Genomic DNA, 12,500 nt, shown 5'->3' with positions numbered 1-12,500 from the left:
GCTGCTGTGACCTCAGACTGGACGAGGTGCCAGTTGACGTCATCATTTATGACCAGCGCAGGCTAACACACTCACACACCTCAAAGTTTTTACTGCTTACAGCATTATACAGTACGATGATATTTGATGCTGCGCTGTGGAGACGTTCGGGCATGTCTATTTGATGCTGCGGAGACGTTCGGGCTAGTGTTAATTTCGTCAGACGAGACGAGAGGAAATATGTTCGTCAACAACCTTTTTTTTCATGACTAAGACGAGTCGATGACGAGACGGCAGTAATGTCCTGAAACACTGACTAAGACTATCTTAAGATGCATTATTGTTGACGAAAAAAGACGAGACTAAAATGTTTTGCATGAAATAAAAACTAAGATAAAATCTCTCTTCATTTTCGTCTACAAAATGAGAAGACAGAATATCTAGCTGTTACGTTTTCAAAATATTCCGAATGAGTTCATACGCAACAGCTTTCCTGTAGGCTAGTCTACGTGCTGTTGCTGCAACACGAAACTACATGGAACAAGAACACTGGAGATATATTATATTTTACCACGTCTGCTCGCGGACCACTTGGGATAGCTTGCGGACCACCAGTGATGTAAACATACTGACTGACAAAAAATCTGAATGAGTAATTATAACAGACGAGTAGCCCTGTGGACACACAATATTGTTAGAAAATTGAGATGTGTGAAACACTATTTGACTCAAATGGTAATCAGAAATAATTTGTTATAAAAAAAAGACTAAAATATGTTGACTAAAACTGACTAAGACTAAGATACCTTTAGTTTTCTTTTGACTAAAACTAGACTAAAATGACTACACTTTTAGTCGACTAAAACTTGACTAACAAAAATTATATTTGAATGACTAAATATGACAAAGACTAAAAAGACGTTCGGGCATGTCTATTTGATGCTGCGCTGTGGAGACGTTCGGGCATGTCTATAGAGTGTCCCAGTGACTTCCGTTTTACTTCCGCTACAAGGGACCTGTCTTTCAAAAAAATATGAACGGGCGTTAATGGAGAGGTAACAATTATTTTTTGGTCCCATTTGAATTGTGCCACGAATTTCACATATGATGTGTGTGAATTTAAAAGATAATTTTTCACGTCAAGAAAGTACTGTTGTTCGATAGAAGTTATGTTGGTTTTGTACGAATCCGCTCAGTGGACTACATCTCTCGTCTCGAACGATGTACGTCACCAACGTAATGAAACGATAAGATTAGAAGCTAGCTGATAGCTGTTATGCTAGATAACGTTGCATCTTGCTGCCTGCTATGTCACTTAACAGTATCTAATGTACAGTCTATGGACGAATACAACTTACCCGATGTGTTTAATCCTCTGACTCATGGTATTTTCATCGGCAAGGAAAGCCCAATTAAGACCTGTTGCTGGTATGCTTGTACAATCTAGTGTGGCTGTGAATGAGCTAACGTCACTAGCGCGACTGATGGGTTTGTAGTCGTTGGAATTACGATCTTTCACAATATTGTAATTGAATAGTTACGAAAACAAACTGCAAATGTCTTTACATGAAAAATTGTCTTTAAAATTGACAAACATCATATGGGTAATTCAAGGCACAAGTCAACCGGGACCAGAAAATAATTTATTTTTCGCCATAGACTGGCGTTCAAAATGTTTTGAAAGATAGGTCCCATGGAGGCAAGTGGAAGTGGCGTCACTGGGACACTCTATTTGATGCTGCGGAGACGTTCGGGCATGTCTATTTGATGCTGCGCTGTGAAGACGTTCGGGCATGTCTATTTGATGCTGCGGAGACGTTCGGGCATGTTTATTTGATGCTGCGGGGACGTTCGGGCATGTCTATTTGATAGAGATGCACCGATTGCAATTTTTGGGCCGGTTCCGATTTCCGATTTTTCATAGATTTTGACCTGCCGATACGGATTTTAGCCGATTCCGATTTCATTTCTTCTAACCATTTTACAGCACACACACAAATAGTTATTTTATATCTTTTCTTTAATAGAACATATTAATATACAAATGTAACCAACTTATTTCATCAACAATGAAATGGCTGTTAAAAAAATGGAACCGGTGATTAGACAGATTCTTCTTCAAGTCTAACTTCAGCTGCAGTATCAAACTATAATGCCAGTGTAATTATAATGCCATATGCTATAATGCAATCCAACTACAGTGTGGGACATTCATTTCACAGACTACTAATATAAATGCACAGTTATGGAACATCCATTTTTTTCTTCTCACATCCAATATCCAACTAAAGATATGAGAACAATTTTCATGATACATTTGAACATGCTACCATGGATCATATTTTCATATGCATTGATGAATTTATGGGAGGGCGAGGGAAAAGTGGGAGTAGGCTATCACGCAAACACAGGGGGAGAAGTGCTATTAGCAATTAGGTGCTCCACCATATTAAAACAGCGCACGTCTGTTTTGCGGTGAAAAAACTTAAATACAAATTCCGGTTAAATGCATCAATTAGGCTATAGAAACTTTCAGAGACAGCTGATTCAGTATTCAGAGCATCAGTTTTCTTCATTGTAGGCTACAATGTCAAAAGCAACTTTTGTTTGCCTTTCTAATAGGCTATTGTTTGTTCACTTTCACGACATCCACTTCTCAATCTGCTAGGCATAGCCCTGGTCTACGTGCAGTAAATAGTTCTAGTATTTTTTTTTAAGTGGAGTAGAACTACTAGGGCTACTGTATGTCGCTGCTTGTTGACATCGTATTATCATGTAGCCTATGATCGCTAAACTTTGATTCTTTTTAATGTCGCAATCGGTTATCTCCGTTCATCTGCGCTTGTGGTTCAGCTGCGGGCAGCACGCGATTAGCGGCAGGGATGGGCGGTGATGAGTGATGTTTACGTAGCCTAATGAAGTGACAGCTTAGTAAATTCCACGCAATATGGCAAAGCACAGCGTTCGCTGCATAGAAAAACTCAGTAGCCTATTAGCGCTTTCTGTGTAGCCCTACGTCCAGCCCTGAGTGTTGGCCTTTGCAAACTCAGCTGGGTGTTGTTATAATTGCAGCAGGCGAGTGCTCACACACACAGAGACACCAGTAGCGTCTCCCCACCTCCCAGAGGCAGGCTATAGTTTCTTATCACCTCTATCTCACTTATCATGACAAATACACAAAGGCCTCCAAAATGTACTAACTTGATTATGTCATACATCCCATAATACCCAAATGAAATAAGCTAAAGTAACAGGCACCAAAGGATGGAAGAGCAGATCAGAGGCCAAACTGGATCCTCACACTCTTCCAAAAATCATTATTCAGCTGGACTCGTAGTTCACGCATAGCTGTCCAATCAGAGCGGAATGTGACCCAATGTTGTCCAATCAGAGCGGAATGTGACCCGATGTTGTTACACTGCCTTCCGCACGGCTTTCCAGACAGAGCATGATCAAATCAAAACCAGCCACAAGTTACGCTGGCTTAAGCCACTGGTGCTTCGCTCTCCTATTCTCACACACACACACACACACACACACACACACACACACACACACACACACACACAGGTGCTCCGCTAGAGAGCAGAGAATTGTTTTGTGAAACCTGCGTAACTCACTGTACTGACCTAAATACAGTCGGGTTATCTCACATACCAGCCTACACTGGAACTGACCACTCCTGAAGCCTCACACACACACACACACACACACTTGACCACTGCTGAAGCCTCTCTCACACACACACACACACACACACACACACACACACACACACACACGCTCATACCAGCCTGCACTGGAACTGCTACTCCTGAAGCCTCACACACACACACACACACACACACACACACAAGCACACACACATGCACACTGACCCTCATCCTGGGGCTTCACAACACACACACACACACACACACACCCTCACACACACACATAAATGAGAGAGACAGTCATAGCTGAGCTGCTGGGTATCCTGGAGAGCATGTCCCCAAAGGTCCAGTGTGTATGTGTGTGTGTGTGTGTGTGTGTGTGTGTGTGTGTGTGTGTGCTGTGGAGCCCCCAGACTAAGGGCCAGTGTGCTGAGTGTGTGTGTGTGTGTGTGTGTGTGTGTGTGTGTGTGTGCTGTGGACCCCCAGACTGAGGGCCAGTGTGTTGAGGGCCAGTGTGTTTGTGTGTGTTTGTGTGTGTGTGTGTGTGTGTGTGTGCTGTGTGTTGTGGACCTTCAAGCTGAGGGCCAGTGTGGTGTGTGTGTGTGTGTGTGTGTGTGTGTGTGTGTGTGTGTGTGTGTGTTGTGAAGCCCCAGGATGAGGGTCAGTGTGCATGTGTGTGTGCTTGTGTGTGTGTGTGTGTGTGTGCTGTGGACCCCCAGGCTAAGGTTGGCTGGCTGGCCTGCCTGTCGGCTCTGAACTGAGATGGCCATTTGCCCCGTTCCTTACCCTCGGGATGAGCAAAGTTTCCATTCCCACTTGCGCTCCAATGCCTTCATACATACCACACACACACACACACACACACACACACACACACACACACCAAAAAGCACAAATATGCCAGAAATCTGCCTCGCCGCTGCCCTGGAGAGCACTTAGCCCCACACCGGACTCAGACACAGGCCCAGGCCTGGTCTCCATGCCGACCTGACAGGAACCGGATCATTGACGCTGAAATCAGGCCAACACAGGGGTTGCTGTGTGTGTGTGTGTGTGTGTGTGTGTGTGTGTGTGTGTGTACTGTGTGTGTGTGTGTGTACTGTGTGTGTGTGTGTGTGTGTGTGTGTGTGTGTGTGAAATCAGGCCAGCACAGGGGTTGCTGTGTGTGTGTGTGTGTGTGTGTGTGTGTGTGTGTGGCACAGGGGTTGCTGTGGATCTGGTTCTGTGAGGCCCGAGAGAACTGGGCCAGACAGATGCTGAGCTCAGGAAACCGCAGAGTAGAACTGGGAACCATTGCGTAGCTCAAGGAACAGCAGAGTAGAACCGGGAACAGCAGCGTAGAACAGAGAACAGCAGTGTAGCTAAGGCAACAGCAGCGTAGCTCAGTTAGCGGCTATGAGAGACCAGCGGCGTAGCTCAGTTAGCGGCTATGAGAGACCAGCAGAGAGATCAGCTATGAGCATTTACACTAAACGTCTACACGGGGGCGACTGCTCTCTCTACAGGCACCAACTGACAGCTAGCAGGTGGGTGAGAAACCCCCGTAACAGCAACTATAATCAACATCCTCCTGGGAACCAAGAAAAAAAAGTGTCCAACAATTTATTTATTTTTGTGATCCAGAGTCGGGCAGAGAGAACCAGTTATCCGCGAGCGAGATCATCAGTGAAGTGTGTTCATGGTGATTTGGTCACGAGACATACATTGCTTGAAATAACAATTAAAAGAACATCCCCATCAATTCTCTTAACTCAAATAAGCATGACAAAATTTGTGAAAACAATGTCCAGTTTTGCTGCTGTTAGTCGAGAGTGAAGCGGAATTAGCTAGTAATTACGTTACGTTGTTACAGTGTAGTTGACTCTGTCCTTTTAACTTTTGACAATGTGACTGAAGATGTATTTCTTTAATAGCGTGACAGTTATAGCAGTGAGACGTATCATCTCTCCCTGGCCTGTAATTTTGAAAGCGTATGTTTTACAATTTGCAGTATGACGTTATCCATTGCTAAATTAGGGCTCATCATAGACTAGCTAACCACAAAGCTAGCTAATGCTATGAATATCAGTGGAAGACCGCTAACGTTAACATTAATGAGCTTGGAAACCACAACGAACTTATTCTGCCTAAATAAAGTAATGATTTATTACTAGTATATCTGTAGTTACAGTCCCTGCATTGTAAAATGTAAATTAGACCTGAGAGGAGTAAACATTTAGACATACAGAAAAAGTATCAAACGTAGCTTGTGCATAAAAGTTAGCTTTTCTTTTACACGTGTGTGAAATCCAATGACGCCAAGTGTGCGCTTCAGACTGTCGTTCAGCCGCAGCAGAGTTACATAATGGATTTAGATCACTAAATAGTAGGTTTTAGAAGGCAGGCAGCAACTGATGATTGAAAATGGTTTGATGTAGCTTGATGGAAATAATTTTAAAAGTGCAGGTAAAGGGATGATCAAGCTGACATTGTAATTATAAGGTAGCTTATAAGGCAATAAGGACTAATTATTACACACGCACACTCAAACATTTAAGAGTGACCTTTATCTTGTTTAATGATAATACAAATTATGATGATAGTAATAATGTCATCATTATTTTTTGTAATTCTTAAGTCTTAGTTCAAAGTTATATTTATTAAACTTGTTGTTGTTATTGTGTTTTTGTTCAAAAAACCAAAGTTTCATATCTTAAGTTTCTATTTTTATACATTTTATTTATCAGAACTTATATATATTTCGATGTTCCTCTGTTCCACTGTGACAATATTATTTAAAAATAAACAAGTTTGTTTTTGAAATGCATTATCATATTATTTTAGTCAATACTCATAAATAACTACAAATAACGGTAACACTCCAAATTAAGGTGCCATAATAAATAGCAAACTAGTAATTACCTAACCCTTTGTTAATATTTGTTAATTGTTACTAAAATATCTATTTGGCACAAGTTAATAGTTTTTTCATCATTAATTAAATATTAGTTGTTTGCATAAAATCTGTATGTTAATGTTTTAAAAAATCTATTAACTAATATTGTATTAATATATGTTAATAGTTAACTAAATATATTTTTGGCACTAATTAACAGTTATTTCTTACATCATTTAAATGTTAAATGTTTATTTACAAACTATATGCTAATATAAAAGTTAATGACATATTATTATTTATCTAGCTTTTCTGATTAGCTTTGTGGATAATTTATGGAATTTATGGTTTATGGCTTTATGGTCTTGTGGGGTGTATAAGGCACCCTACTGCCAGTGTTGGTTGTGTGAGAATTTGCGCTCCTCTTCTTCCACCTTATTGGATACCTTTGTGGTTGGCTGTCCTGTAATTGGTGACTCTGTCTAGTGTTTGAAAGTAGTGTACTCTTTGCCTTTGGAAGTACTATTTGGTTGCTGCTTGAATTTGGTGAAATTCAGGGGAGGGGGGTGTAACAGAGTTAGAAATGTAGTTTAGTGTTTGTATGTGATTTTCGCCGTAATTAAGCAGCTTTATTGAGATTGGTGTTTTGGAGCTCCCTTTGGAGAAACGCTATACTGCAGCTCTGCTGCGTTTTGTCCTTGTATTGTTGCCATAGCCGATCAGAAGCGGTATGCTTTGCATTGCGTAGGTTGACTGTATAAAGCTCTCCCCTCTTTGTTTTAATTTTGTAACTGTAAAATGTTGTTTAAGTTGAAAACTTTGATATACCACCTGTATTATGTTACTTTACATGTATTGTTAAGATTTGGGTGCAATTCTAGCAACTTAGAGAACGTTTATTAATGTTTTCATTATGACCACGAGTTCATACACACTGAGTCTAACGTGACTAGCTTCAAACTCCGCTAGCAACTTTCCATGCATTCAGTGTAGTTTAGCTTAGTGTGCATGGAAAGTGCAATTCAGTCTAGCAGGAAATGAATGTACATTAGTTTAGCATTATGTTTATGCATTACCTCCGTATGGTCTACGTCTGTGAGTGTTTAGTGAGTCTCAGAATATTAATAAACTGTTGTTCTGTGCACCTGAACATTCCATGTCGCATGTCTCCCTTGCTAGTAGGGCTGACAGTGATGGTATAGAAATGATGCATGTAATATAGCCCATTCAACTACTTGTTGTTTTGTTTTAACTTTTCCTTAAGGAATAAATGTGATAAGCCAGTTTTGGTCTCAGTCCCTTCACCGTCTGACTAGTTATATATTACTAATATATTAATAAAGCTTAACCAATTTTATTATAAGGGTCCCCCATACTGATAGTTATATATTACTAATATATTAATTAAGCTTAACCAACTTTATTATAAGGGGCTCCACACTGATAGCTATATACTACTAACATATTAATTAAGCTTAACCAACTTTATTATAAGGGTCCCCCATACTGATAGTTATATATGACTAATATATTAATTAAGCTTAACCAACTTTATTATAAGGGGCCCCACGCTTATAGCTATATACTACTAATATATTAATTAAGCTTAACCAACTTTATTGCAAGCGGTTCCGGCACCGACAACAGTGGCAGCATGTCAAGGTAGCTCCATGTTTTTTTCTTGAATTTCCCCTTGGGGATCAATAAAGTATCTATCTATCTATTGTAAGGGTCCTATGGAGAGCGGTTCATATTGGGATAGGCAGAAGCACAGTTTAATAACAATTAGTTAAATAATATTAAGTCATTAACTTTTCTATTAACATATAGTTTGCAAATAAACATTTAACATTTAAATGATGCAAGAAATAACTGTTAATTAGTGCCAAAAAGACATTTAGTTAACTATTAACACATATTAATACAATATTAGTTAATAGATTTGCTAAAACATTAACATACAGATTTTATGCAAACAACTAATATTTAATTAATGATTAAAAAACTATTAACTTGTGCCAAATAGATATGTTAGTAACAATTAACAAAGGGTTAGGTAATTACTAGTTTGCTATTTATTATGGCACCTTATTATGGAGTGTTACCCAAATAACTAATGTTAGGGAAATCTGTTAATGTTTTGTTGCGCGTTTCTGAAAAAATATATATATATCGGCCGATATATCGGAATATCGGATTTTTAAATCAACAAATATTTGTATCGGTATCGGCCTTCAAAATCCTTTATCGGTCGGGCTCTAGCGCTTACGCAAATAGGCTACGCATAGTAGGCTATGCAACCACGGCAAACTTTTACATCTGGAAAGAGCTCCTTGGTAACTATCCTGCTAGCTCAGGTCACGTCAACACTTGATCCCAGAAAGATTGTCCTCGTCTTTTTTGAACATTTATTTTATCTAATGACATAGAAAACATAATGAATTGCATCCACATATCCTTATGCACTATGCACAACTTTTATTCACTAGCGACTAGCCTAAAACCGTCAGGCTGAAGGGAGGCTAATTACTCTCACGTATTTCTTAAAGTGACAGGCACTCAATTACACCTACTCATCACCAATGTGCACTTAATTAGACCTACACACCACAATAAAGATATGCCTAAGTGTTATAGTTTAAACGTCAATATGAAGCATTCAATACACTCTATATGAATTAAAAAAAATAAGAAATAGAAATATATTACATAAGCCATCATTTTTAGTGTGTGTTTGTGTGTGTGGATAGTCAAGCAGAATCTAGGATGGCCACTGTTGTGAATGATCCCACTACAGTATATTCAATATTACTGATGACGTCAAGGTGGTGGGGGCCCCCAAATCAAACACATTTTTAGAAAAGTATCGAAATCGCAATTCTTGACTTGGTTTTAGAATCAACAACCCCCCCCCCCCCCCCCCCCCCCCAATTGTGTAAATCCCCCCTACATGAATAACCTAAGGGGGGAATTCCCCCCCATTTTGAAAAATGAATTTTAAGCCCTGTATAACCAATATATAATGTATAATAAGACCATCTATTACCAATATATAATGTATAATAACACCAACTATAATGTATAATAACACCATCTATAACCAATATATAATGTATAATAAGACCAACTGTGCATATGTGCTGTCTCTACTCCAGCCAATCATATGAGGGAGTGTAACCAAGGCCTTACCCAACAATGACATCCAATCCAAACTCACACATTTTCAATACCGAGTTATTGGTCTATTTTTAGCCTATCTTGTCCAGGGAGTGTGCAGTCCTCCTGATAATACTGCTACCGATACTGGTATGACGGGTGGATATATGTGCATATAATATATGTGCATATATGTTTATGTGCATATAATATATATGTGCATATATGTTTATTGGCCAAAGTGTCTAGTCAATATGTTTGTCCTCTCCTCTCCTCTTCTCCCCTCTCCTCTCCTCCCCTCTCCTCTCCTCTCCTCTCCTCCCCTCTCCTCTCCTCTCAGACAGTAGTGGAGATGAACGTGTGTGAGCATGTGTGTGTGAGCAGGTGTGCTTACCTGAGAGGTGAGGCGGGGTTGAAGCAGGTCTTTGTGACGTCTGTGACGTTGGGGTTGCAGCAGTCGTCGTAGTCGTAGTAGAAGTTCTCCGAGTTGCACTCGGGGTCACACACTCCGTCGCCCTGCTTGTGCTCAGGGCAGTCGGTCCGGTGAGTGCGGCAGTCACCACCGTCGAAGCCCGTGAGCGCGTGGTTGCACTCTGGGTCGCAGGCCTCGTCGCCGACCTTGCTGAGGTCGCAGTTGGCCAGAACGAGGCGGCCGCGGAGCGAGGAGTTGCGCACGTTGACCACCGAGCGCTCCCAGGTGATGTTGTACCGGCGGAAGGCCTCGTTCAGGTGCTGGTGCTGCAGGTGGATCTGGTGGTCAGTGACTGTCGGACGCCGGCCGTCGTCATCGAACACGTTCACCACGCGGTAGCGCACTGTCTTCGGCCGCCGGAAACTCCACTGCCGGTTGTAGTTGGTCGCAACTTTCACGTTGTCGCAGATTGTCTGACCGCACGGAGGTGGAGGCAAGGCAGTGTCCAGAGAGCTAAGCCCCTCCCCCATGGTAAGCCCCTCCTCCGAGCCCGCCCCTGTTCCCAGTCGATCAGACAGCTCCGCCTCAGGTAGACGCCCATCCTTTACCGTAAGCCAATGGCGTGTGGGCTGGTCAAAGCCCTCCCACACCACCAACTGTGACGGCTCGCCGGTGAGCTGCTGCCACTCATTGCTGTTGTCATCTCCGTTGTTGCCATGGCCACGCATGGCCCTGATGATGTCACGCTGTGAGAGGGCATACCGCCACAGGCTCAGACGCTCCACACTACCACGGTAATTATTGCTCAGAGCATTGCCCCCCAACATCAGCACCTACACACACAGATAGATAGCATTAGCATTGCCCCCCAACATCAGCAGCTCGATCCCATCGATCTATTGACTCTAACAATCGATAGATAGATAGATAGATAGATAGATCGATAGATAGATAGATCGATAGGAAAAACGAATGTTGAACAGTGCGGAGGGAAAATGACCTTGCACTTCCGGGTCAGCGGGCTGAAGATGTCGCCCGACTGCTCACGGCTGACAGCCAGCTGGGCGCCGTTGCCGTAGAGACGCATGTGCTGCCCGCTGTAGGTAACAGCCAGGTGTACCCACTGCCCAGGCAGGTAGGCCGCGTTGGAGGTGATGGTGGTCATCTTGTGCGCCCGGTCCGTTTTGAGGGAGAAGAAGAGGCGTGGGTCACGGTTGCCATGGTCACTCACGGACCGGATGCCCAGCAGCCAGCCGCGGTCACTGGACGCATAGAAGCACTTATCAAAGAGACCTGGAACACACACACACACACACACACACACACACACACACACACACACACACACACACAGAAGCTCTTATCAAAGAGACATGGAACACACACACACACACACACACACACACACACACACAAACACACACACACACACACAAACACACACACACACACACACACACACAGATTTACTCTAATATTGTTTTGCTTACTCTGAGTTACACAAACATGTCTTTGTGTCTGTGGAGGTATGCCACTGGACAGACAGAGCAGTGAGTAAGTAAACAGTTGTGGTCCTGCCACACAGTGGCTGTCATGTTTAGCAAAGCCGTGCTACATATTCACAGTGCTGTTTGGGAACATGAATCAATGCATATGCCAGCAAAAACAGCCCACACTCCATGCTTGTCATGTCAGGGTTTGCCATAACACACACACACACACACACACACACACACACACACACTGATCTCTTTAAGTCTGCCATCCACCATCTGCTAACTATCAAGCCATTACCGAGCGGTCTTGTGTCAATAGAGCAAAGGTTGTGTGAACTTTCAGTTTACTGTATTTCCCCTCACTGGGGCCCTGAGGAGCGCAGGCTGAAGTCAACCCTCTCACTGGGGCTCTGAGGAGTGAACCCCCTCACTGGGGCTCTGAGGTAGCGTGGCCTCCTCTGGCTGCCGTGGCCTTATTATGATAAGAGCTCTTATTATGATAGGGGCGCTGAAAAAAGAGCTCTTAGGCGCTGAAAAAAGAGCTCTTATTATGAAAAAAGAGCTCTTATTATGATAGGGGCGCTTAAATAAGAGCTCTTATTATGAAAAAAGAGCTCTTATTATGAAAAAAGAGCTCTTATTATGATAGGGGCGCTGAAATAAAAGCTCTTATTAAAGAGCTCTTATTATGATAGGGGCGCTGAAAAAAGAGCTCTTATTATGATAGGGGCGCTGAAAAAAGAGCTCTTATTAAAGAGCTCTTATTATGATAGGGGCGCTGAAAAAGAAAAAAGAACTCTTATTATGATAGGGGCGCTGAAAAAAGAGCTCTTATTATGATAGGGGCGCTGAAAAAGAAAAAAGAGCTCTTATTATGATAGGGGCGCTGAAAAAAGAGCTCTTATTATGATAGGGGCGCTAAAAAAAGA

At 42.1% G+C, this 12,500-nt stretch overlaps 1 protein-coding gene across 1 annotated transcript in view; it reads right to left on the bottom strand.

Annotated features, from left to right (window-relative positions):
• Nucleotides 1–12,500, bottom strand: part of pappab (pregnancy-associated plasma protein A, pappalysin 1b) — a 166,893-nt gene that overhangs the window by 144,383 nt on the left and 10,010 nt on the right. The window contains exons 2-3 of the mRNA XM_076270144.1: nt 11,076–11,368; nt 10,058–10,908 (exon numbers count right to left, since the gene is read on the bottom strand). Coding sequence (XP_076126259.1) covers nt 10,058–10,908; nt 11,076–11,368 — 1,144 coding nt within the window. The remainder of the gene's footprint in view (nt 1–10,057; nt 10,909–11,075; nt 11,369–12,500) is intronic.

The sequence above is a fragment of the Alosa pseudoharengus genome, unplaced genomic scaffold (assembly GCF_046254945.1).
Source record: "Alosa pseudoharengus isolate Yale_2024_CS ecotype anadromous, Long Island Sound unplaced genomic scaffold, YU_APseudo_1.1 YU_APseudo_1.1_scf_6, whole genome shotgun sequence".
NCBI lineage: Eukaryota > Metazoa > Chordata > Actinopteri > Clupeiformes > Clupeidae > Alosa > Alosa pseudoharengus.
This window is presented reverse-complemented; position numbering and strand designations above follow the sequence as displayed.